Source organism: Watersipora subatra, chromosome 11 (assembly GCF_963576615.1).
Source record: "Watersipora subatra chromosome 11, tzWatSuba1.1, whole genome shotgun sequence".
In the NCBI taxonomy this organism is placed as follows: Eukaryota; Metazoa; Bryozoa; class Gymnolaemata; order Cheilostomatida; family Watersiporidae; genus Watersipora; species Watersipora subatra.
In genome coordinates this window covers 526,134-554,093 of record NC_088718.1, presented here as the reverse complement: position 1 = coordinate 554,093, position 27,960 = coordinate 526,134, and the positions used below count along the sequence as shown (strand labels likewise).

Sequence of the window (27,960 nt, the reverse complement as noted above, 5' to 3'; positions counted from 1 at the left end):
GCATGAAACTGGACCTACAGGTTGGCCATCCGCTGTGTAGACTTCATGAAGCTGGCGTTCAGAGGTAGCAACGAGCGCATGTAATTGTTCAAGGAGACTTCATGTATAATGTTGAAAACCAGAGAATGACAAATTGCAGCGCTAAGTAACTCTGTAGTCTTGGAATGTAAACTAGCCTGCGAGTAGCTTTATTTCAACATCTGCGCAGGAAAACAGCCAATTACAATGCCTGGCATAAGCACAGCGCATTAATAAAGATCAAGCAAAGTTTTGTCGTTTGTAATTTAAACATAATCCGAAGTTAGAGCTCCGACTCTAAGCAGAAATTGGAGGTATATTACGGCGGTGATCCTGAAAGGATCTGTCTAAATATAACATTTACCTAAATATAAGGTCCAGACCTGGGGTGATGCTACAGGACTTAAGTACTTTGTACTTGAGACATTCTGTGTTTGATGAAATGGCATCTCTGCAGAACACGTAGTATTATGGGTGATAAAAAATTTTGTATTTTGTGGTGAAGTACAAAAACACTAAAACACATCCTGGAAGTTGCAATAGGGTGCGGTTTGTGATGATGAAAGTGACTAAATGGCTGTAATTAATATTGCCATATTATTATGGTGGTTTACAACAAGTTTTCATATACTAAATTTAATATTATACAGACGCATTTATAAAAGCTTACTTGACATAACCAACAAACTTCTATATAACAAAATAATTACGTTAAATTTAGTAAAAATATAAAACTTTGATTGTCAAAAAAGTGAAGTGAATATTCAGAATAGACAGCAGTGCTAAAAAGTTCCAGTCCTGAGAGAGTTTTTCCTACTAGTTAAGTGAGGTCCATTAATTAACATGAAAGTAGGAGCAAAGGCTATTGAAAGATGATACTGTCATGCATAGTGGATTTCGAGTAAGAAAAGAAGGCCTGAGCCAGATGGCTGCAGAAGTGTACTTGGAGCAACTCAACTTATCATGTTGAACTAAAGTGTTGAATCTAAAGCATCACACAACCCTTCTTCCTCTTTGGAGGCTCTGGTGGCTCCAAGGCTGCAAGTATCGCCTCATCAAACACGTTCTTTAATCCCTTCTGCAAAAATAGAATGCAGTCCACTGTTAGTAAACTAAATCTGACCATCAGGTAATTTACACTGTCTCTTGCTAAACAGAAATATTGTCCCATGACCACACGAGCGGAGCGGAAGTGTGGGAGTTTTATGATAAATGCATGCGCACACAACTTACGAAAATTATTCATCAACAATGAGACGAACCCTCGTCAAGAAATTTCATCAAAAAATTTAAGCATCGGAATTTAAAGTCGTTAAAGTATAATAACGATACAAAACACATTTAAACCTATTTAAATATGTTACCAAGTCTTTGTAAACCAACGATAATATCTTAAAACTTACCCATCTGATCGGATTATACACAAATAGACATTAATTTGAACGAAAATTGTCACAAAAAGCTTGAAAAGCTCGGTTTAATAAAAGTTGAGACCGAAAATTGAAACGCCAATAAAGCCGTGCGACCGATTGTAGAACTATTTAGCAGTGCGCATTTCACGATAAAACCGTGCTCATTTCATCAGTCTATGGCATTTTTCACTTGTAATCGAATTTACTCGAAGGTTTCTGTAATAAACGTAGACCGTTTGAGGCGTAGACCGATTTACAGGTACGAAAATGTGGTACACAGTTTATCAGCCTGTGTTTTTTGTCCAATCACCGAAGGTTTCATTATTTGAAACGTTAACCGAAATTCTTTACAACTTATGTACAAGCTAGGGCCGAACTACAACGCCCCTTCATGACGAAAACATTTTTTATTTTGCTACAGTTTTATACACGTGAATACTCTTATTCGCTTTCTGTTAAAGATCGCTTATCAAAACCATTCTACATTCAACGCAACCAACTTTCAAACTGTGTATAGTACACAGTAGCTTGCCATTTTACTTCTAATTTTGCATTTCAGAGTTATAATAAACATATTTCTTTATTGTTGTTGAATTACATACATTACAGTAAATTAGGCCTACAGCTTTATAACACTTTAATAATAGCTTTTATTTTGCTGCAGTTTGCAGAAATCTTCGAGACGCATGAACGCTCATAGGTTTTCTATTATTGCTGTATTACTATATTAACAATATTGGTTATTTTAATAATATCAGTGCATTTTACTTATAATATTGGCCAACATTGCATTTCTCCTATTGCAAGGGAGAGATATAAACGTGTAATATTTTCCTTTCATTGTTGTTGTTTGTCATGACCAAACACTTTTTAAATAAATTTTCTAAAAACCTATATAAATACCACTTCTCGATATTGCTACCTATTACGTTTTGAAATGTAATCAAAATTGTGTATTGTTTTTCTATTATTACTATATTAATAAAATTGATTATTCTAAGAATATCAGTGCATTTTACTTCTAATATTGGCCAATATTGCATTTCTCCTATTGCAGGGGGAAAATATACTCTTTTCCATTCATTATTGCTTATTGTTGTATATAATAACACCCACACCCAGTACATTACAGCTACCATTGCAGTTATCCTATTGCACTGCAGAGCCATTTGATTGCTAATATTGCATTTCTCAACCATCAGTACCCTTTATTTTTTTGCCAGTATCTCTGGCCATCTCTTTGGTCGTGGGCTGTATGACAGTGGAATTTCTAGTTTATAAAATTATTATTATTATTTTAACTGTAAGAAGAGCTATGTCCATCAGTCTGTCCGTGGGAAAAAATATTGCATGGTACGGAGTTTGAACTCGTAACTTTCAGTATGGTATGCTGACACACTAATAGCTGCCCCTTCTGGCACTCCGACATAATTGTCTGAGTTATGGAAATATTTATATTTCAATAATTCTGGGGCCAAATATTATGACAAATATCTTAGGCTGAAGACTTCGCTAGTGTGATCTACAGAAATACGACAAGTTCGATGTTCATAGCAAATCAAAAAATTTGGCAACCATGATTCTATGCTGTGAATGTTGAGTCTAACACAAACAACATGACATGATAACACATTATATCTTAATATTTTTATGGCAAAACTTTGATGGATGTGTTAACTCTTTGATCAGTGAACATTTCTTTTGTATTGATACTCAGACGAGAGACAATAACGGTTACCAAAGTACCAGGGACAACTCTTTCACTATGACGAGCCACGTAGTACAGCCAGGCAAAGCGTTTGTGTATGGCCAAGAGCTGCATGGCGGAGCTTTAGTAGGCTTCGTACAAAATGTTTTTGATTAGTAAGTACAATAGACGCTCCAATAACGTCAAGTCCATATAACGTAAAATGTCAAGTGGAGCAAGTCCTCAAATTCGATTTGAATGGTAACCTATCATACCGCACTTCTGAGAAAAAAATGATGTTCTAGCGACATTCTAATCAAAGCGACATTCTAGTTCGTCAGTGTCGACAAAACAGAGAATAGGGTAGCTGCCCAATTGTTCATAGGTGTTACAGCGTCGGTCTACCAATCTACATATCACGAGTTGGAGTATCGTCGAATGTTATCTTTTAATCTAACCTTGACCCCGTAGATGCAGATACGCAATGAACAAGTAGTATCGCTCTTTTATAGAAAAATATTTTTCGTTTTTCTTAATTTCAGACGTACAAAATATTTGTGATTAGTTTTACTTCACAGAATAGACTTCTGTTTAGTAAAAATAAGCAAATCGTTGTAAATGAACGTCAAAAATGTGCGCTCTCCTATAGCTTATTGTACAATTACTGCAATCATGGTCAATAAAACCAGTGAAGATGATCAGTAAAAGGAGAAATGTTGTTAATGCAAATCAACAGTACTGCCGTTACAGTACAGCCTACAAATTAAAAAGTTAACTCTAGTTTTCCTTTTTGTATGGCCAAAGGGATGAATTTGGAAAGATCTTGGAGCGGATTAGGGAACCAACATATATCTTATAACGCAAATTCCCTATGATGTGAATGTTCCTGGAACGGATTATTTATGTTGCAGGAGAGCCTACCATAGTTAAGTAATTGGCCTATCATCTTTGTACATAAATGAAAAGAAACAATCATCTGCATGCACTGAACCAATGGAAAAGATGTTTACAACTCATCTTGAGTATAGTTTCATTTTGTGAAGAGAAGACATCAATGTTTATCGCAACTTCTTCTTAGCAATGACCAGCTGTGTGAGACGCGTTACAGCTATGGAGGTTTCACGAATTTTAAATCTATTGACTTTAAGTAATTTTTATTGAACAGAAGTTTTACTGGGAGTGATTATTTTATATTCAACAGTAATAATAAAAACAGTAATAATAATGTAATAATATTGATTAATCATCCGACCCGGATATAAGGTCGCAGCAAAAGTGGCTGAAAAAAGTCCCATTCTGCAGCACACTTGCGACATTATTTGTGGCATTAACTGATGTAATGTTTTATGATGATTAACTTGGTATCAAAACATTTTTTATAGACCAAGTGGTTCAAAAATTATGACAACTTGTACGTGTCCTTGTCTAATATTAGGTTTCACCAAATAGAAAATAGATATTTATAGATATTTAAAAAATAGATAGTTAAGTCATCGGTAGAGAAATTAATTTGGTAGTGAAAGAGTGAATCATTAGCTGGTGTTACCTTGACATAATAGTTGTGGTAAGAGTTCACATTCATGTTGAGTCAGTATAATATCCTCATTATTATAATATACAATACTATTATATGATATCATCATCATTATAATATTTAATCTACTATATAAACGGCAAAAAATCTGTCTATATATTTGTGTGTGTACGTGTGTGTTAGTCCACCTTATAGAGCGGTCTTTCCTTTTTTCGATTCGGTCGTACGAAGCGAACTGAATTAATATGAGTAGTAAATAAATTATAGAACGTCTTTCCTTTTTTCGAATCGGTCGTACGAAGCGAACTGAATTAATATGAGTAGTAAATAAATTATAGAGAGTCTTTCCTTTTTTCGAATCGGTCGTACGAAGCCAATAGAAGGTCACGTGAATGTTTGTTTTTTTTCCAGCCACATAGACAATTCTTTTCGCGTCGGAAATCACCTATTAAGTTTTTTACTTCAAAAAGGTAAGTACTTCTCATTCAATGTTGTATTGTCTATGAATTGCCACACCTCTACTACATAACCCTTTCACTGCCGTTCATGTACAAATTTAGCTATCGGCCTACTGCCAGCCATTTGGCCGATATTGCTTATGTATCTCTTCATTTACTTCCGCATCTGAATTACTTTTACTTTTTTTTCAGCTACGAGTACTACAGAACTACAGCTACTACAGAACTTGCACGAGTACTCCGAGCGTTACGATAGGCGACGGTGAGAAGAGAGCAGGGTATATTACAAAAAAGCACACCATCTCATTCACTTTTAGAAACGCTCCCAATTGAAAATATAACTCAAATAACCTAAAAACCAGAAGTTTTACCAATTAAAACGCTCACCTCTTGAAGCAGTACAATGCCTCCCAAAAAGCCTACTGCCAAAACGCAAGAACAGATTGATTTCCGTGGAGAAAGAGACCGAATTCACAAAGCAGCAGCTAGACAAGCAGAAACTGCTGAGCAAACACGGCTACGACTAGAACAGGCCAGAATAGCTACTGCAGCTGCTAGAAGAGCAGAAACTGCAGAACAAACACAGCTATGCCTACCACGAAACAGAATAGCTTCTGCATCTGCTAGAAGTGCAGAAACTGCAGAGCAAACATAGCTACGCCTACAACAAAACAGAACTGCTACTGCAAGAAGAGCAGAAACTACTGAACAAACACAGCTACGTCGAGAGCGGGCCAGAATAGATGCTGCAGCTGCTAGAAGTGCAAAGACTGCTGAGCCAACCCAGCAGCGACTCAAACGGCTCAAAGCAGCCGCTACAGCTGCCAGACGTGCAGAAACCACTGAGCAGATGCAGTGGCGACAGGAACATGATGCACTAGCCACAGCAGCTGCTCGGCGAGCTGAATTTCCAGAGCAAACACAATGGCGACAACAGCAAAATGCACTAACTACAGCTGTTGTTCGGCCAGCTGTACGTTGCCTGCTCAAGAGTAGGCACAAGCTAAAAACTGTTTGTTCATACAACCAAGAGAAAAACAAAAAATGTTGTCTATCCGCAAGTGATGCATTGAATTAAAATTGTGTTATTGTTATGTCATGCTTGCATTGAATTAATGTTATGTTAATGTTATATCATGCTATGTCCTTTATGTTCCGCTATACCTACATATTATCCACATGCAGTATTTTCTAACATGTCTTTTCAGTATATGCATGCATATATTTTCATGCATTCGTTTTCCTTATTGTATCTCATAAAAAGGCAATCATGTTGGCGTTGTTTTATTATTGTAAGGTGCTAATGCTGTATCTGCCTTGACATCATACTGTCTGTGGTGTTGTACATGTAAATTTTACCAATAGTAAATTTTATAAACACAACCACATTACTGCAGCACTGTTTGTATATACCATGTCAAAACACAGGCTATAGACGAAGAACTGGTGAGCCCTGATTAGTTTTTCAAGCATGTAGGAGTCTCCATTCAATAAATGCTGGTGATAGCAAAATATTTTGTAGAATTTCTTAAAACATGCAAAATTTTTCAATACTGCCAATTTGAAGAACTTCAGTTTGCCTAGCAATGTCAATTTCATTATCAGTTCTCTGTACAAAAATAGGACAACTCCGATTTGAGTGGTTCGAGACTGATGCATCGTAGACTAGCTGTCAAACACAATGCAGATTTCTATTGTTCTCCCCAACATTCTTGACATGCATGACTGCATGTGTATGCAGTCTGATCAGGGCAACAATTTCAGTAGACTTCATATTTGGAATTGCTTTACAGTATGAAAGACAACTCTCAATAAACCTCTTGCTGTACGTGAATCTATTACCGTAAACGGGTAATGCAGCTAGTGTTATTATATAATATCACCATTATTATAGAGGAAATTGGCACATTGTATAAGAGCTACAAAATTTGGAGATAGCATGTGATGTACATTTTTGAATACTTGAGTAAGGGAATAGCGTGTGATGTACATTTTACAGTACCTGGGTAAGGGGATAGCTTGTGATGTACATTTTACAGTACCTGAGTAAGGGGATAGCTTGTGATGTACATTTTACAGTACCTGAGTAAGGGGATAGCATGTGATGCAGTACCTGAGTAAGGGCAGAACACTCCAAAAATTTAAAGGCCTTCAGCTCTTTAGCCAATTTCTCCCCAAGCTCAGAGCTAATTGGTTTCTCATCCTTCATCTGAAGATCTTGAATGACAGTATTGTCATCTCTAGGGTCATCTCTAAGGTCACACTGGGTGCCAACCAATATGAATTGAGTGTGTGGGCAATGATGCTTTATCTCAGGGATCCACTGAAACCAAGAGCAAGCAGCTTAAATTTCAATGAGGCAAGAAAACCTAGCAACCAAAACAGAATTGCTAATATTGGAGATTGTAGGAGGCTAAAACAACGTGATGTATGGATATTATAAGAGAATATAATAACACTAGAAATTACCCTGTCATACAGCCCACGACGAAAGTGGTAATGGAAAAAAGAAAGGGTACTGCTGGTTGAGAGATGCAATATTAGCAGTCAAATGGCACTGCAGTGCAACAGGAGAACTGCAATGGTAGCTGTAATGTACTGGGTGTTATTATGTACAACAAACAGCAATAATGAAAGGAAAAGATTATATGCTTATATCTCTCCCCTGCAATAGGAGAAATGCAATATTAGAAGTAAAATGGTAAGCTGCTGGGTAATATACACAGTTTGAAAGTTGGTTGTGTTGAATGTAGAATGGTTTTGACAGCGATCTGTAACAGAAAGCAAGCATTAGCATTCAGGTGTGTCTGGAAGTTTTCTGCAAACTGGAGCAAAATAAAGAAATGTTCTTGTCATAAATGGGCATTGTAGTTCGGCCCTAGCTTGTACATAAGATGTAAAGAAATTTGGCTAATGTTCTAGATAATTTAATGAGATCATCGGTAATTGGACAAAAAAACATAGGCTGATAAACTGTGTACCACATTTTCGTACCTGTAAATCAATATTGCAATGTCATAATGTTACGATTTACTGAAGGTAAAACAAACGGTCTACGTTTATTACAGAAACCTTCGGCAATTGGACAATGCCATAGACTGGCGAAATGTGCATGTTTTTCTACTATCTGTCGCATGGCTTTATGGGCGTTTTGTTGGCCGGTCTTAATTTTGATTAAAAAGGCTTGTCAGGTTTTAATGGCGACATTAGGCCAAATAAATGTTTCTAGTTATGTATCATCCGATCAGATGGGTAAATTTTAGGATATTGTAGGCAATTTTTAAAGACTTGGTAACATATTTAAATAGGTGTATAGGTGTTTTGTATCATTATTATACTTAAACGACTTCAAAGAAAAATGATTAAATTTTTTGATGGGATTTCGGTACAAGGGTTTGGGTATGGCTGCTGGTGGATACTTTTTGGGAGTTGTGTGCACATATGCATTTATCATGAAGCTTCCAAATACACTCGCTTCGCTCGTGTTTAATACTTTTTGGGAGTTGTGTGCACATATGCATTTATCATGAAGCTTCCAAATACACTCGCTTCGCTCGTGTTTGATCATGGGATGAGGTATGGATATTACAAGATAATATAATAACATGAGGTATGGACATTATAAGAGAATATAATAACATGAAGAATGGATATTTTATTAGAGAATATAATAACATGATGTATGGATAATATAAGAGAATATAATAACATGAGGTATGGATATTATAAGAGAATATAATAACATGAAGTATGGATATTATAAGAGAATATAATAACATGAGGTATGGATATTATAAGAGAATATAATAACATGAAGTATGGATATTATAAGAGAATATAATAACATGAGGTATGGATATTATAAGAGAATATAATAACATGATGTATGGATAATATAAGAGAATATAATAACATGATGTATGGATATTATAAAATAATATCATAACATGAGGTATGGATATTATAAGAGAATATAATAACATGATGTATGGATATTATAAGAGGATATAATAATGTACATTATATGAAACATGTCACAACAAATACAAACTATCATTTTACCTTTTCCGTAACATTCTTAAATGATGAAGGTAAAACCACACTGAAGCACACCAGAAAGACATCTGTTTGTGGATAAGAAAGTGTGCGCAGTCTTTCGTAGTCTTCCTGCCCCGCGGAATCAAAAAGGTCCAACAAATATGCGTTCCCTTGAACTGTAACCGTTGTTGCACGGCTGTCGAAAATCTTAAACAGAAAAATAGACTTTATAGGCAGCGATCAGACAATACAGCTTTTATGCTTCTCACCTCAACTAATAAACACCTGCTTGTATAGTTGAGTAAGAACTTACTGTAGGTAAGTGTTGAGCAATGAACTTTTGTTCTGTGTAAGATATAAGGAGACATGTCTTGCCTACTCCTCCATCTCCAACAACCACAATTTTCACCCTTTTCATTTTGTTTCTTCAGTTCCTGCCAAAGATAGATTACAATGCTAGTAGCTAGTAACATACAGTGGTTTTTAATGTTCAAGCTCTTTATTCGAAGTATTAAGCAAAGTAAACTCTCTCGGAGAGAAGGCTTTATGATGGACTTAGAGGTACAGGGACAATTTACATGTCTGTACATATTGTAGAACCTGAAAACCATGTGAACAATTCAAATGTTGTACAAATAAGACCTGAACAGCTCAAATAATATGGTACTCTCATGAACTGAATGAAAAGGCTACTCTATGTGAACAGCTCGACTAATATGGTACACTCTAATGCATTTACTGGTACAAACACAGTGTATGTGAAATGAATGAAAAGGTTTTAACATCGTAGGGCAAAGATTGGATGACTAACATGATGTAAAAATAGAATACACTGTAGTCAAAGAACATATGTGGTCTCATATCAGCCAGATCACTGCATTGCTGAGCTTTGACTAAATGGTTCTTTGGAATGTGGGAACAATAGCGCCATATTTCAGCACCACAACAAGCTATTCTGTAACTCTTTTGAGGTTGAAATTTTCAAGGATAGTTTAAGATGTCTATCTCATATATTAAACTGATCTGAGATCTAGTTTTACTGAATGATCTGTGCACTGAATGATCTGTGCACTGAAAAACATCAATTAACTACTCCTTTGCACAAAATGACCAACCAAATTACTGTGTATAGTTTTGACTACGGTGGAGACCATCAGCTCATACCATGTTTTCTTGTCAGCCAGCAGTAACATCGAATCTATATGTATAAAATAACTAACAAGAATATTGGGCTTGTGGCTAAGCCTGTCTAGCAAATTGAAAAGTACCGAAAAAACAGAAGAAATAGAGAACGAGGTAAAATGTGTTCGGAAAGCTATACTTAAAAAGAGAGCTTGAGGAAGAATGTGTGGAATTTGATTAACCAAATCAACTATCTTTATAGCATTTTCATTAAAACCAATGTGCTTGGTCTGGGCAGTGTAAGAATCCTTAAACGGATGATACCTGGAGATTAGCATTTCTCAACACCTCATCAACGCCTAATACAAACACACTAACGCGTGCAAACAAAGAATAAATATAAAGATGTTCATTGACTGTTGCTTTATGTTTTGTCTTGATGTCTAAAACAAAATTCTATAATAAATCTACTCTGTGCATATCATTTATGAACCAGTGCAGTGCAAAATATATAGTCCTTTTTTACTCTTGTGACGATATTATATTTAGTATATTGTAGTCAATGGATAGCCAATCTAATTAATGTATTTTGATGGAAGATACTTACAGTATCTCTTTCCAGGCTCTCATCAACATATTAATAGTTGCATGTTAGTATGAAATGTTCTGCCAGCCTGAAACAAAATAAAGTGTTCGTACATTTTTTTGCCGTCATATTGGTTTTTCAGTTCTGTGCTCTGCACTTTTTTTCATTCATACTATTTGTAAACACAAGGAGGCATACAGCAACATCAATATACCTAAGATCTAAACGTTGCTACCTGTACTCTTACCTATATAACTGCCAGACAAAAAAGTAAAGGAAGTGATAGATGGAGTAGACTGTGGTCCAGACCACAGGGTGTTAAAATGTAAGATGATGATTACCGTAAAATGTCTAATTGAATGCGACCTATACTTGAACACAACCTCTAATAAAACGCCATATAGGAAAAGGGTTGAAAAATACAGCGTCACTCTTTCATTGAATGGCATTTCTATTTGACCATCACTTTGACATTTTTTGATCTTTACAAACCCATAATAGAAAATTATCTGTAAAAATGTGTCCACCAAATGGTACTAATAGTAACTTGATTACATCAATACCAATTAATTTTTTGTTGTTGGTGGTTGCCATGGTTTTAGTGATGATGTACCGGAGAAGATCGATCACAGCACAATCATCAAAACGACACTCTAATACAAAGGCATTTAGGTCTAAATTTGATTTACATCATGTCTTCAGGTTCATCCATAATGTGGTTTACAATCTGACCTGAAAACTTTGAAGCGTTTTGATAAATGATGAAAATACGCTTAAGAAACACAGTATGGCATAATAGCAGCTATTTTATGGCGCATTGAAGTCCTTTTTCCAACTCCAAAGCTTCACGGCTTTGTCTTTAAAACTTTGTAACTGACGCAATCAAATTAATAACTGTATCCGACTAACATGTTTCATTCAAAGTAGTTCCTTGCTTAACTTAGTCTTTAGGTATATGAAAAATGGTTTAGCAAAAAAGCTGAGAGTGACACTAATGTAGATCCCTGCAAAGGAAAGTGCAAAATATACGTAAGCGACATTAGCATCGCTTTTCCTGTAAAAGGTTTGAATTTATCTTGAAAAATCCTGACAAGCTAGTTAAAAAATAGTGTCACCCTCGATTTGAATGTAACCTCTAATAAAACGCTACAATTGGAAGGCTGAAAAATACAGCGCCATGGCACCTAAATATAGGTTTTGTGGTAAATGGAGACTGGATGCACAAGAAAAAATGCACAACACAGCAACAAAAGCAGAATACAAGTATGCAAAAAGAACTAGAGAAACCTAATAAACAAGACTGAAGGGCTGAGATCTAAAGCAAAGAAATTTAGAAACTGTATTCTACTACCAGCACTATGCTTTTTAAAAAGCGGGAAAGAGAGCCCTAGGATTGGTTTATGGACACGATGGGCACATGCCAGAGTTTATTAAAAAAAACAAGCTTCATTGTTGTGCAATGCGAAAATGGAAGAAAGCACACTCTAATGGCTAGAACCAGCTCTAAAGGTACACCAGAGATATGAATACCCGATGATGAGAGAAACCAGGTAGCCAACAATCAGAAAAAACATGATAGCATTCCATATCACACTGAAGGTCCAAATAAAATGAATTTGTATAGTTTTATGATAGGAAGACAGTTCTGCAAATAAAAGATTTTGAAATGATTTTTTAGCCACTTTAAGCAATTCACTTAATGAAAGTCGGGTTACGTAAAGACCAGCTCCCCGTGTTTGAATGACCCATTTGATATGAATGAGACCATATTGGCTATTAGTTCCAGACAAGGAAGGAAAACATCTTGCAGACATGATACGCTATCTGCAGCATAGAAACTGAGTGGTCAGAGATTTGGGATGCTTAGTGTATACCTAAAGATTATATTGTCCCAAGAAATATCCCCTTATTCAAAAGGAGAAAACTCGAAAGAACTTTCTCCTTTTATCTACTGTAGGCAAGAATCTCTCATACTTGCTACCTCAATAGTGGTTCATGAGTCCCAGTGCTAGTTCAGAAGTAGAGGAATCTAACAAACATGGTGCTCCGCATAAGTGCATAAGAAGGGTGCAAAAAAGTGTACTGAAGACAATATGCCACTATACGAGGTCTGATCTAAAAAGTTCCCGGAATGGAGTTGTATACACTTGCACATTTGCACGATGGAAAACCCATTGCAGCGTTTGCTGGAAAACAAACACCTTTTGAGTGTTGCCACAAAATTTTAGGTTGCTATGACAGCGCCTTCTCACGCAAGCTGACGATATGTCAAGGTCTGTCAGGTGCTTTCGGCGACTTTTTAACAAACTTATCGTCATGTCTAATCAATCAGAACATCATATTTGCATCAAATTTTGTGCGAAAATAGAGAAAACAAGTACTCAGACAGTTGAAATGTTAAATACTTTTTTTGGAAATGCTGCTCTAAAAAAACACAAATTTTTTAGTGGCAAAAACGTTTTCATGAAGGTAGAGACAGCACTGAAGATGATGCGAGGTCTGGCAGACCAGCGTCGGCAAGAATTGCTCGTCAAATGACAGTGTGAGGTCACTAGTCATGGCAGATTGACGTTTAACCATTAAAGAGATATCTGGAGAGACTGGACTTGGTTTTGGAAATTTTCAAAAAGGTTTTTAACTGACGATTAAACATGAAACGAGTCGCAGCAAATTTCGCACGACGCTTGCTAACTGATGAAAAAAAGGAGCTCAGGATGCACGTTTGCAACAATTTTAAGGAAGCTTTCAGGAATGATCAAAACTTTATTTCGAAGGTCATAATATTCTTATTTTCCCTAACTTTACACAAAATTTAATGCAAATACGCTGTTCCGGTTTATTAGACGTGCTGATAAATTTTTTTTTAAATCGCCGGAAGCACCTGACAGACTTTGACATATCGCCAACTCACGTAAGAACGCGTTGTCATAGCAACCTGAAATTTTGTGACAACAGTCCGGAGATGTTTCCCAGCAAACGCTGCAATGGGTTTTTCCACCGTACGAATATGCAAGTGTATGAAACTCCATTCCGGGAGCTTTATGATCAGACCACATACGTGGTATTTAATAATTTTAGTAAACTGCCAAGAATTGCTTTTTGGCAGGTTTTTCAAATGTTCGACTAAACTAAAAAATTACTCAGAATCATTACAGATCTACACACGGGTTTGCCGGCAAATGTGACTAGGGATGAATCAGTGCTAAGCAACATCGCAGTGAGATATAGAACTGTGCAAGAGTGTGCCGAACCGACACCCTTCTAACTTTACTTGCCTATCATGCTTGAAATAGTTTTTGGTGAAATTTCAGAGCAAAAATAAGCATCAGTGCAAAAATCAAATCAGATTCATTAAATGTGATTCAATTTAAACAAAAGAACAAACTAAATACTGCTCTAGTAATAGATTTTCAAAGGATAGTAGCTCAGTCTCCATCACATCCCCAAATCGCCAAATGTTAATTTGAAGAGAAATTATTGTTGATATCATTCGGCAGAACAAATTCGCCCATCGAAAAAACAACGAAAAAGCATCGCGTTTCCTATAGTTAGGCAAAGATTATTTCATAACAGGAGCATCATACTGCCCCTGTTATAAAATATGGGGCAGTGCGATGCTAAAATAATACGTCATTTAGCATGTGCATACACTATACAATATATGATAACGTATTTGATCATTATGCCTTATTTAGCTCAGTGTTGGAGCATATGGATTGAAATCTTGCGGTTGCAATCTCCATAAGTTCCAATCCATCATAATGTGGAATTTTAAATTCCAAGATTTTAATAGCTATAGCTGGACAAACACAATGATGAATACACAGACAAACTTTGAAAAAAATATATATATAGACTATACCTCTATATTTTATTCAAACATAAATGACAAGCAGCATAATAGTTGAAAACCTGTTGAAAATCAAGAAAAACCTTGAGTCATGAAAATAAGGACCAAGATGTACGAAGGAAGTTTGAGCAAAAGATGGGTAGGCTGAGAGCCAAACAAGAGGCAGCTATGGGTTACCCAAATGCGGAGGCATTTAAAACAGCCATTGAGTGGTTGGAAGAGGTGAAAGGAATATTGCATGATATAAACCCATTTCTTCTTATGAACGGGCTTATATGAGTAGGTTTGGGCCCATATCAACAGCCAAATCTATGGCAACCTTGTCTGGGCAGTGAAATATGACCCAAAAGGTTTTTATTTAGAGAATGCCAGCTACTTTCACGTCTCATAGTGAAAGGAGATAAAAAGGAGATAAAATGCAAAACAACCAGTTGCAGTTAAGGAGGTACCATTGACCCGAGGTGGTAATGTTAATCGTATTGATGGATGGTTGCTACAGTAGCAGTAGAAGAGGAAAGAGTGAAAAACTAAGGGAGTAAAGAAAGAGAAAAGTGGTAAAAGAGGAGAGAGTGCCAGCCCATGATTTGCATCTAAATGGTGGAAATCATGAACGCAAGTCATGAATGCAATCAGCAAGCAACTCGGATGACATGTTGGAAAGGCTGTCCACAAAAACAAACTGACAGTAGCTGAAAGTAGACAAATCATCCAAGTAACTCAGAGAGTCCGAGAAATAAAAGAAAAGAGTTAAGTGTCCTGACAGGTAAGTCTGAAGCAACTATCTACCAATTACATAGTGCACAGTAAGTATGTTGGTACTAAAAAGAGAAAGCGCTTTCCTCTTTGACATTTTTAGAACTGAGCAACCAACAAATAAGTTTTATCCAGTTCCCTAAAGTTTTAAATTCTACACAGAAGCAAACCTTACACACATAAAAAGCCTACTATTCATTTATAAATTAATAACCATACATATATCATAATTGTTTCACTTCTAGCAAGATACCCTCTAATTAAATTAAAATTAAACTATTTATTATAGTATTACGTACACCAGCGTTTACGCGAAATAATGTGGTAAGCAGAAGGAAGCAAAGAAAAAGAAGTTAATCATTTCTATTCAAGTTATGAAGAGGTCACTGTAACTTTGTTGCATGAAGATATCAGCAGAACAAGGTATTGCCCAATTGCCAAAACCTCTACTATGTTAAAAAGATTCAACTAGAAGCACATTAATCAACAGATCACCACCAAAAGATATTCGGAAGATACAAGCCGAAGACAAATCAGAAAAATGCATTACTCAGCAAATCAGAGAACCACAAAAAGACATCAAAGATGGTTACACTTATATAGCTCAGCAATCCTTTGCCAGATGCGACCAAGAAATTCCTCACGAGCTCTACCATCCATGTTTACATCTCGCACACCAACTAGACTTGAGCAAACAAGATATATCAATGTACAGCTGACATACACTACTTCTGACGTATGAAAAGACTATGTCCGTTCAGGTTCATTTAAGTTCCTGTTTAGGATGAATGAATGAAATATTGTAAACAGTGACCGAAATGTATTTCTGCTAGTGAAACTCTTCAGCACTAGGATATTTCTGAAAATAAATTTTTTTACAAGAGAATGTGTGTCTGCATTTTGGTCATACTGCAAGATTGGTTGGGTTTTCTTTTGCAGCCGTTTCACTAAACTACCAAATATTACACAATCTTTTTGTTTTTCAAATGCACTGATTATTGTGCAGAATTTTTTCCTGATTCTAAAAAACTGTATATTAGAGTCCTGTGACAGAGGTTTTACAACAATACTGAGTGTATGTCAGCAAAAGATTTTCAGCATGAATTAATTCTATGCAAACAATCAATGATATCCGTACAGAAAATTTTGGTATTTGCTACATGGAGAGTCAAATGACTGAGCTAATGCGTGTAGCTTAGTGAATGCGGCTTATTGTTATTTTGATATATAAGTCAATTTTAGGTATGAACTAGCTGAATGCCTATCTTTACATGGGTAACAAAAACAGAATAAAAAAATATAAACTTTAACCATTTCATATTTATAGTGCCATCAAGAGTTCAATACTTTAGGCTACAGTTGATGAGATATGACTATAACATATTTCATACACCAGGTGTGAACATGTACTAGGGGTGAACCTATTGTGCCGTCCTAACAGTAGTTATAACTCTGTAGACCTTAACAAGAGTATGAAGCATTTGTTGGAGCTATTGTAGCAGATTTGGCAGATACAGAAGCTTGTGAAAACAAAATTAAAGATGCTATGAAAACTGGTAACATTAGTAAAGAGCTCTTTAGTCATGTAAACAATGGTTGGGAAACTCCTAAAAAATTGTTCAGTGATGAGATGTAAAAGTTTAATACGTGTAGACATAGGTTGACCTTGTGCGATAAGTTAATAATGTATGACTCTGGCATTTTCATCCCAAAGCCCTTGCGGGTGTTGTATCTAGCAAAATATTATGAAGGTCACCAGAGTATTTAAAATTGTAGACGCCGTGTACAGGTCTACATGTTGTGGCCTGGTGTTGGTAATGACTTTGAGAATTTTGTGAAAACCTGTGAAACTTGCATCCGTCATGGTGACATTAGACACCAACCAATGGTAGAAAGCCTGTTACATGTTCTTGGTAGGTAATAGGCATTGATATATTTATCTTGGAAAGCAAATTGTAAGTAATGATTATCTCTAGATGGATTGAGGCGTTACCTGTACATGCTCAGACATCTGGTGCAGTAATATATGTTATGAAAACTGTATTCTCCGCTTTGGAGTACCTAAATTGTATGGTTGGGCAATTGCAAGGGCTATAATAATGATGCATTTAGAAATTAGGCTGCTAGCTATGGTTTTCAGTTGGTTACGAATAGCCTTCGCTATCCTCAATCTAATGGGCTAGGCAACAGCGCCATCAAAATAGTTAAAAAAAACTATGGTTAGAAGATATTGACAAGATCGAAGCCTTGTCAATCTAGAAGACTACTCCGCGATGGACTGGATATTCACCATGCAAAGTCATGTTTGGCAGGGCAGAAAGGTCTACATTTGGACTGTCAAAAGTTTACAATGTGGGTTATGAAAAATTTAAACAAAAAGATGACTTCAAGAAGTCGGAGATTAAGCGTAGCTTCGATAAAAAGTATAGTTACAGAGATGCTAGAGTTAAAGGTCAATGATAAATTTTGGCTCGTCATACTCTGATGCCGAGGCTGGAAGTATTGTGGTCCTTTAGATGGCAATTATGATTTTTCGGCGGAGTCTGTATGCTTTTGGTGTTGTGATAGTGGGTTGCTGAGTGTGCTTGAGTTGGTGCTCATATCCACTTGTCTTAAGGGCCTGTTGGTAAATTGGTGCTGCTCTATTAAATGTGTCTTTGTTTCAAGAAATAGTTAATACCTGCTTGTTTATGGCATTTGGAACGTTCTACAGAAGGCGCATTTAAGACACACTACACCAACCACAAAAGCTCATTCAAGCATGCAAATAAGAGACTATCAACAGACCTATCAACATGTATGGCAACTAGCTGCATTACCCGCCTACAGAAACAGATTCACGTGCAGCGTAAGGGTTATTGAGAGTTGTCTTTCATACTGTAAAACAACTCCAAATATGCAGTCTACTGAAATTGTTGCCCTCACCAGAGTATGCATACACATATACATGCCAATAATGTTGAGGAGAACAATGGAAATCTGCAAGGTGTTTTACAGTTAGATGTGTGTAAAATCTAGTCAATATTCTAGATTCATGTGTCTAGATTCATGCATCCGTTCATACCCATCTATATTTGCAGTTGACTATCGAGCCCCCGCCTCGGCGGAGAAGTTTTTACCCGCCTCGCAGTTGACAATCGCGCTCTTGCACTCGCCTCGCAATCAATCGCTTCGCACTCGCAATCAATCACTTCGCACTCGCAACCAATCGCCTGGCAATCAATCACCTCGCAATCAATCGCCTCGCACTCAATCGCTTTGCAATCAATCGCCTATATATATATAACTGTCACTAAAAAGGCGGGCAGACAGGCGGGCGTAGTCAGACAGAGTTGGAAAATTTTCTACTAAGTCGGGCCGAGTCAGCGAAAACCGCCGCTCAGCTTGTCACTCTTCTCAGGAGGCGAGGTCCCGCGTACTACTAGTAGCGACCGTTTTGCTCGGCTAGCCGAAGGCTGCTCGGATTGCCCCTCTTCTCAGGAGGTGAGGTCCCGAGTACTACTAGTAGCGGCCGTCTCGTTCGGCTAGCCGAAGGCTGCTCGGCTTGTCGCTCTTCTCAGGAGGCGAGGTCCCGCGTACTATTACTAGCGGCCATCTCGCTCGGCTAGCCGAAGGCTGCTCGGCTTGTCGCTCTTCTCAGGAGGCGAGGTCCCACGTGCTACTGGTACCCGCGCGCTCCCGCCTTTTCGAGTCGTTCGATTCCATTTCCGAGGGTGCGTACGCACTACGAGGGTGCGTACAAGAGTGGAAACCACACTACGGAACTCGAGCGATAAGAGAGCGCCTCCACCCCCGTCCGAGTTTACCTCAGACATTTCTTTGGCTGACTAGCGACTGGCCGCTCGATGCGTCGGAGTAGCACCTAATGCGCCGGGCGCCGAAGCCGTCCGCGAGGCGAGCGAAGGGTCGGGACAGTCGAAACAGTCGCTCCAGCGGTACGACTGACGAGTCATGTCCTCTCCTTCAATACATATATCAAAAACATCTGCTGTTTTTATGTTTGTAAACGACTCGTCTCTGGCAGTGAAGGACACATTCTGCCAACTCTACACATATGACATCCCATTAGGTATGGATATCACAGAGTGCGAGGCTGTTGGTCTTCAAGATAACGTAACAGCACTTTAAGTCGGGTCTGTCCAATAGGGAGTTTCTTTTTACCGTACTAAATGTGTTCATAAGGAGGTTGGGAAAGACTTTTCCAGTTTCACTGTAGCGCTAAATAGCACTCTTATCCCACAAGAAAACAGTGTAAGATACCTATGAGTCTTTATAGAAAACACTTTTAAATGACATAGACACATATTAAGAGTGGCCAAAAAAGGTAACAAAGACCATTGGCTTAATAAGAAGTCTTTTTAACATTTTCTGTAAATTAAACTGACCTGATCACATGCAAAAACAAATCACAATCACTGGCAAAGACGTGTGTTTGACAAACAGTGATATAGTAAAGGCTCGCTAATGCATAGTAATCGCAATGCAAGTTCGAAGTAATAATGTATCATGTAATCAGCTTCCGGTTTCCAAGATGGTGGACGTGAATATTTTGCTGCTATCCGAAATACACACATAGTCTTATAAGTTTCCAACAAGTCTCTCAGTTTTTCCTTCTTCAATGTGATATCCTGCGTAGAGTAAAGGGCGAGATAGTTGTAGATACTTTTTGAGAGCTAGAGTTGTTTGTTATTACCTTACTAACAACTTGGTTTTGTCATCGTTATAATTTTGTTCTTTTCTCATTTACTATCCTATATATATAGTAGTTACACTACAGTACTTGACCAGGTGACACTTCGGTCATGTCTTTTTCCAAGTGTTCCAAACCTATTGAAAAGGCCGCAGTAGGCGTTACCTGTGGTACTCGCTCTGAAAGTTTTCATGCAGCATGCATAGACGATTGGAAAGGCAAGGTCTCTTCCCATGGCTATTCCCTACCGGACTTAGTCTACTGCTGTAAAACGTGTTTACCTAAACAGTTATGTGTATGGTCCTAATACCTCAACTAACTTAAATGATCTCAACACTAAAATAGAAACTGTCACTAGAATGATTAGTGAATCACTTGTTCAAACCCGCTCATCGCATGTTGATATTGTGTCAAAGAACAGTCAGAGTAACGATGATATCCGTTCAATGATAAACACAATAGATTAATCTATTCAAAACTCTCAACATTCAATTACTAAAAACATTGTGGATACACTTCCTACTCAACCCGAATTAAAAAACTTACTCAAACAACCCATGCCCTCTAATGTTAGATCATTTCCTGAAGCTACTCAGTTAAGGGAGATGTTCCATGACTTAAGAGAGGATGAAAGGATCAGGTCAAATATCATAATGTCACCAAGATTCACAGATTGGATCAATATAAACCAGATCAGTCCAGACTTAGACAAGTTAAAGTCTCCTTTATTTTTCTGGTGATGAAACTGGAATTTCTGAATAACTTTCGTTGTCATCTCACTAAGGACATATTCGTCAGACACGAGCTAACCAAAGAACAAATCAAAGTGGAAAATGACCTTCGTAAAACCAAAAAAGAACTTGAAAAGGAAAATCCTTCTATAAGGTACAGAGTACGTAACAGCAAAATTCATGTTCCGGCATAGGACAAGACATGGACTATCGTGTCAAGGTCCTAACCTGGAACGCAAATAGAATCAGAGGTAAAACGCAGTACTTGGATTACCTCATCAAACAACACCAGCCCTCAGTTCTTGCTATCACAGAAACAAACTGGATAAAGATGTAAGTGATGCTGAAATAACATAACTTTACTTTATACAGAGCTGATCGACATAATATGACAGGCTATAGAGGCGGGTTTCTCATTGGAATATCAAACTTATCTCTACTAAAGGTTACTAACATCAAATCTTATACTAGTGGAGAAATGATTGAATTGTCCCTAAGTTTAAGTGACATCACCTTCTCATTGGTGTGTTATTACAGACCTCCCAGATTAAAACATTTTGACTCAAAGATTCCAACAGATGCTGTTATACTGGACTTTTCCAAAGCATTTGATGTGGTTAGCCACAATAAACTAATTTTCAAAATGAAAATGTTTGGACTGCATCCATCTATAATTGATTGGATTTGTAGTTGACTTACTGGTCATAGTTTTCAGGTATCAATCAACGACGGGCTTCCCTCACCTCATCCTGTTACGTTTGGAGTGCCTTAAGGTTCAGTCTTAGGGCTCCTAATTTTTCTTATATTCATTAAGGATTTGCCTAACTCAATATCCAAGGATACTCAGCTTAGTTTATTTGCTGATGATGCACTACTGTACAGAATAATATGAAACAACAGTGATAGTCTTGATCTTCAGACTGATCTAAACAATCTTGTCTCATGGGCTAATGACTGGAAAATGAGTTTCAATCCTAGTAAATGCCAATCTATGTGGATCTCCAATGAATCTACATTAGCTTGCAAATACTATATAAATCCTATTTGTCTCGACTCTGTTCGAAGTTTTACATACTCGGGCGTTGTGATCAGATCAAACCTTGCACCAGACCTTCACATTAATCATTTTGCGCTAAAGCCAATAGCACACTCCACATGCTCATGCGATCCTTGAAATCAGCTGCTACTAAAACAAAATCTGTTGCCTATTTTACTATTGGTCGTCCCATTGTTGAATACAGCTCAGTAGTGTGGTCGCCATACATTCAAAAGCATATAAAACAACTTGAAATGATAAACCGTAAAGCATATCGTTGGGCCTTCCGCAAAAAAATGATAAAATCACTGATCAAATGGATACGGATGACCATACCTGCCAACTCTCACGCATTGGGCGTGAGACTCACGCAATCACCCCAAAGAAAAAATGAAAATGCGTGAGAAATGCGTGAGATTTTTGCCCCAATTTCCACAATTTTATATATACTATCATTGATACATCAATTGCCCCAAAACCAAATCTCACGCATTGCCCCACTCTTGGGTTGGCAGGTCTGTGGATGACTGGCATTCTGTTGAATGGCGTCGCAGACTTACTGACATAACAATAAGGGAAAAAAATTATAAGTAAAGCTGTTTCAGTGGATACTGAATTTTCTGTGCAGCATTGTGAGGCATACCCGTCTACTCGTGTAGGTGAAATTAAATCCCACATAAATACAGAGACTAAGAGAAACTTCCTCTTTCATCGAACTGCACGCTTATAACATATTGTCTTGTTTTACAGTCTTTAACCATTTGTATACTAGTCACTAACACCATCTGGCAATCTTAAGTTTTGAAAAGATTATTGACCCCAATCTCTAGTTTTATAGGATATCACAATAAGGCTTCTGCACAGAAGCGGGTGTGATTAATGATAAGAAGATATATACGACAATCGCAATCAGAAATCGTCTCTCCACTTGCCAATGATTATAAAGGTAACTATCACATAATTAAGAGTTACTGCTAATAGGAGACTTTTGACTAGATATTATTTACCTCATACACACATAAATTAAGTTAAATAACGCGTTGGCGCTATTTAGCTCCTAAGTGAAACTGGGGAAGTCCAAAAAACCAAAGTAACCACAAGTTTCCTGTAGCGGGATATTGCCGAAGCCGAGGCCGGGCCGTAGTCTACACACTCAAAAAACAAGAAAGGTAAACGTAGTTATGAGCAAAAACAAAACTATCCACCCAAATATCTCACCAATCCGATGAACAGCACACACAAAAACTAAACCAATCGACAGAGTCACCCATCATGTCAAATATTCCCAGTTTCAAGTCATGTCTTGCACAACTCACCTTATGGTTTGTCAAAACTTGTCCCAAAGTCCTTATTAATTTGAGACTGTCCAATTGCTGTTTTAGAAATGGTCACCGCTAGCCTAACCTAACGTCTTACTTCAACATCTCATTAACTATCGGGGCATTGCTGAGTGCTCTCGAACTTTTTGATTCCTTCTTTTAGCAGTGCCCCGATAGTTAGTAAGATGTTGAATCAGGACGTAATTACCCGTAGGTTAGGCTAGCGGCGACTATTTCTATAACAGCATTCGGACAGTCTCAAATTAATAGGGACTTTAGGACAAATTTTGATAAACCATAAGGTGAGTTGTGCAGGACATGACTTGGAATATTTGACATGATGAATGGCTCTGTCGATTGGTTTAGTTTTTGTGTGCGCTGCTCATCGGATTGGTGAGATATTTGAGTAGATAGTTTTGTTTTTGCTCATAACTACGCGGACCTTTGATGTTTTTGTGTGTGTAGACTACGGCCTGGCCTCGGCTTCGGTAATATCCAGCTAAAGGAAACCTGTGGACAGGACGCAAACGGTATTCTTCATAGATATAGTAAACCTACTATATCTATGGTGTTCTTAGTCGAATGAGTTTTCGCGAATGTGTTTTTGTGTACGTGTAAATGGAGATTTAGTCGAAAATCTATTGGTCGAAACCGTTGTTGCCGACAGGCTATTTGTCGAATTCGTAGACTTTTAGTCGAAATTTAAGACTATTTGCCGAATTCATAGACTATTTGTCGAAATCTAAGACTATCGGTCGAAATAATCAAACACTTTCGCGGAAATGTTATTTTTTAAGAGAGCACAACTCTAAGTACAAACAAACCGATTGCAGTTACAGTACTGCCATATCTTCTGATTTTAGTAGTTGCTAGTTAATACGATTATTAGGGTTGTGGCTCATTAAAATTGTGTTGAGTCAATGTGTACTAGCAACAATCTTATTGCATCTACAGCTGCACAATTTGCAGTAGGCGATTCTCCCTTGCATCAATAATACTTACTGAACATAAGGAAATAGCAGCAGCTGTACTCCATGTATGCTGTGATAGTAAAAGTACTCAATGCATATACACTGCATGGTTGTGAAATGCTCACTACTGCATTGCTTCAATGTTATTGCAACTTATTTTACATCTTGTCATCTATAAGGACTTATCAATCTACTGTAATAGTTTTTGTAATGGTCACAACCTTAACTATTATATATGTGTGATTTGACTTCACAGTACAAGATTATACTACCAGAACATAAATATATATACAAATATATTTTAGTATGTATACATTGTAAATTAAAACATCTTATACATTGTATGGGATGTTATGTCATGTCGCCTGCTATGTCGTGCCGCACCCACATGTCATGTGGGTGCGGCATCGAGGCTGTAAGGTAGTCATGACTGTAGCCTTGAGCAGAAAATCTTCGAGACGTAATATGCTGATTTACCATGAACATAAACACTGTAAAAATAATGTATTCTAATGGTAGCTCACAAAATTTGAGATAAATTCAGTTAAAGTTACAGCCAAACAATAGAATGTTGTTTCATTTAAGACTGCCGTACTGAAAATCACTAAAACTGAGTAACTCAATAGTGTGTATCATTTTTATTCAGAATTTGCAAGCAGATTAAATATGCAATTAAAACTTTGTATATATCAACTCTATTGCTTTCATTTAACAAACACCTGACACGTGTTTATAGTTCGTGCAAAAGATAAATATAGAAAAAGTGTTAAGAGTTGTTGAGCATTGGTTTCAAATGCTCAACAAACTCAAACAAGGGGAAAGTGTAAACCCTGGAATGACTTTCCAGAGGTTTGAGCCAAAATCTATTAATAGGCTGGCTCTTTTCTTTGTGTTAAAGATAAAGTTTATTAATAAAATTATTAAGCGTACCTCTTTCATAATTATTAATATGTTTTCATAGCGCATCATACAATATAATAATATTATTTGTTTATAGCGGGTCAAATTCCTCATCATCAATTATACATCTTGATCCAGGACCTAATGACTTTAACAACAGTGACATTGATGATACGTAAGTCAATATAAATATAATTATTATTAGCACAAACCATACAATAAATATGACAGAAAAATCTATCACTTCTTTAATAAATCATCAATACGACAATGAGTGGTTCTCATATACTAACTACACAATAATATATGTGGGATTAACTTATCAATTATATATAAAAGAAAAATGTCTTAAGGCACAAAATTTCTATATCGATTCAAACTATGGAATTATTGTCCAGCATCGATTGAGATGAACATCTACGTAGTCATGCTATCAGGTGGTACCAAAAACATCCGAGAAATCAATGAAGAGCAGAACTGAAACAGAAATAAAAACACCATGTATCATTCCCATGTGTTATATGTTCATGGCGGTAATGCAATGCAGTTATTTCGCCTCACATGTTTGCGATTCTGGTGTTGGTTTATAGAAAGATAACCATAACTAACATTTACTTTTCTAGTGTGGTGAACTATGAGATTTATCCAGCTGGGAGAAAGCAGCAAGGAGATTGTGTCATTAAATGGGTACAGCTACGTCGTCAATAAAATTTACAAAAAATGGATGGTAGAAAGACAGTCTATTGGATTTGTAGCAAACTAAAAGAATGCAGAGCCAAAGTTACCCAGAGTGACAGTTTTGAATCTGCATACAATGCATCTGGCTTACACAAGTGTCTATCACAAGAATACCTACAAGAGCGAACCACTTTAATAACTCAGGTAAGAGAAGTAATGTTAGAAGCACTCAATCTCATTAATAATCCTTAAAACTTATTTAATGTAATGTTTGGCTGAAGCTTTTCATACTAAATATTAGCCTATAAAAAAGCTGTCCGTGACTCTGACTGATATTATAGATTAAAGATGAAACAAAACTGAAACCTTTCTCAAGTGCTACCTCGATAGTAGACAACAACTTGAAAGAATTTATGACAAAATGTGCAACCAGCAGCAGTCTTTCAAGACAAAATTTAATTAGGATGGCCAATAAAATAAGAGAGAAAAACAGACCAAAACATCCGAAGTCAAAAGATTTCGAGGTGAGTCAACCTAGAAGTTTATCATACATAATTTAAATATTGAATTAAGATAACCGGCCTTAATTAAAAAAAATTGATTATAATCTTATTGAGTGTACTGCTGCTTGGAAAACCTAACTTCACTTGTGCTTTAACTTTGCAATAGTGGTTGGTAATCTAAACATTTTATATGGTAATCCAACTGTGACACAAATATCAAAACAGTATCTAAAATATTTTTAGCTTATACTTGATACCATACTAAAAAACTTCTTGCGGGTGGACATTTAAATTGATGGCGAAAGGCACTTAATATTTTCCACTGACACTCAGCTAGATCAACTAAAGAAATCTAGAACTCTGTATTTGGATGGAACCTTCAAGTGCGTGAAAAGGCCTTTTGAGCAGTTGCTAATGATATACGCCTTCATAAGACAGGGATGCTTCAGCAAACAAGTGCCACTTTTATACGTATTAATGTCAAAAAGAAGAAAATTGAATTATGTTCAGGTGCAAATCTTTATAGAATATTTGTATTACAAGAGTCGATTTTCACCCAACACTTCCTCTTTAAATGCTATCTCATTGTGTTATCAGCGCCATCATTTCTTTTCAGGTATTGAAAGACATTAAATAACGGCTAGCACCTGGTTTGAATGCAAAATATGCAATGGCTAACTATGAATTGGATAAGTAAGTATTTGTTAACACTGATATCTGGAATGAACATTTAATTACACGGGCGTTCACATTGAAATGTTTCATGATGTAAAATAGGTTTGCTATGTCCATTCCAAATTAAACTTGTCACAAAAATTAAGCGGTTATACGTCCCACTTCAAAATATTATGGACACATTTTCAAACATTAAAGAAAATTTTTAATTTTGTAAAACATTAAGCTATCTCAGTATCACCATGTTGTATAACAGGACGCATCTGTGATTAGTACAACGATTTGGGTTTAGTCAATGATAACAATGGTGATTCTCAATACAATGCCAATGAATATAAATAGAATATTTTTCTCCATTTTAGCACTGTGGAAAGCAGTCCATGAAGTGTTTGGGAAAGAACTAGAGATGAGAGGTTGTCATTTTCACTTTTGCCAATCGATCTACCGGAATATGAAAAACTATGGACTATCAAAGGGCTATCGTAATAAGAATGGTAAAGTGAGAGAACTGGTCACTATGTTGTATGCCTTAGCGCTGGCACCAGCCAACATTGTAAAAGAGGTGTTTAATTATATATGTATTAGAGCAGAAAGAGACATAGAGGAACAGGACTATAGAATGTTTAGCTTACTGGACTACTTTGAAAGATTTTGGTTAAGTGCCAATAATCAAGGGTGGAGCCCAAAAGACTAGTGTGTTTTTGGTTTAAAAATTAGAACCAACAACGACTTAGAAGGATGGCACAGAAAACTAAATGGGCTGCTACCGCATTCACACCCTAATATGTATTTACTTTTGTCCATCCTATATAGTGAGGCAGAAAATATAAACTATGTCATGCAAATGTTAGAAAATGAGCAGCAACTAAGAAAACAGACACAAAGCACAAAATATAGAAATAAAGAATTATAAAATTTATGGAACAGATTGAAAAACAAAGCAATTTCACTTTCAAAGTTTATCAAAGCAGCCAAAAATCTCACACCAACATTTGATGG

At 36.8% G+C, this 27,960-nt stretch overlaps 1 protein-coding gene across 2 annotated transcripts; it reads right to left on the bottom strand.

The window, feature by feature from the left end:
• Positions 1-628: 628 nt before the first annotated feature.
• Positions 629-23,047, bottom strand: LOC137408196 (cell division control protein 42 homolog). 2 transcript variants are annotated; one of them, XM_068094600.1, is made up of 6 exons: positions 22,923-23,047; positions 10,877-10,943; positions 9,461-9,581; positions 9,172-9,354; positions 7,223-7,432; positions 629-1,096 (listed from the first exon to the last, which is right to left on the bottom strand). In XM_068094600.1, exons 3-6 carry the CDS (start codon positions 9,563-9,565, stop codon positions 1,004-1,006), a joined length of 591 nt encoding a protein of 196 aa, XP_067950701.1. In that variant the 5' UTR covers positions 9,566-9,581; positions 10,877-10,943; positions 22,923-23,047; the 3' UTR covers positions 629-1,003. The 2 variants fall into 2 exon arrangements, with proteins under 2 accessions (XP_067950701.1, XP_067950702.1); XM_068094601.1 differs by lacking the exon at positions 10,877-10,943 and having other exon boundaries at positions 22,923-23,016.
• Between the last annotated feature and the right edge of the window lie 4,913 nt (positions 23,048-27,960).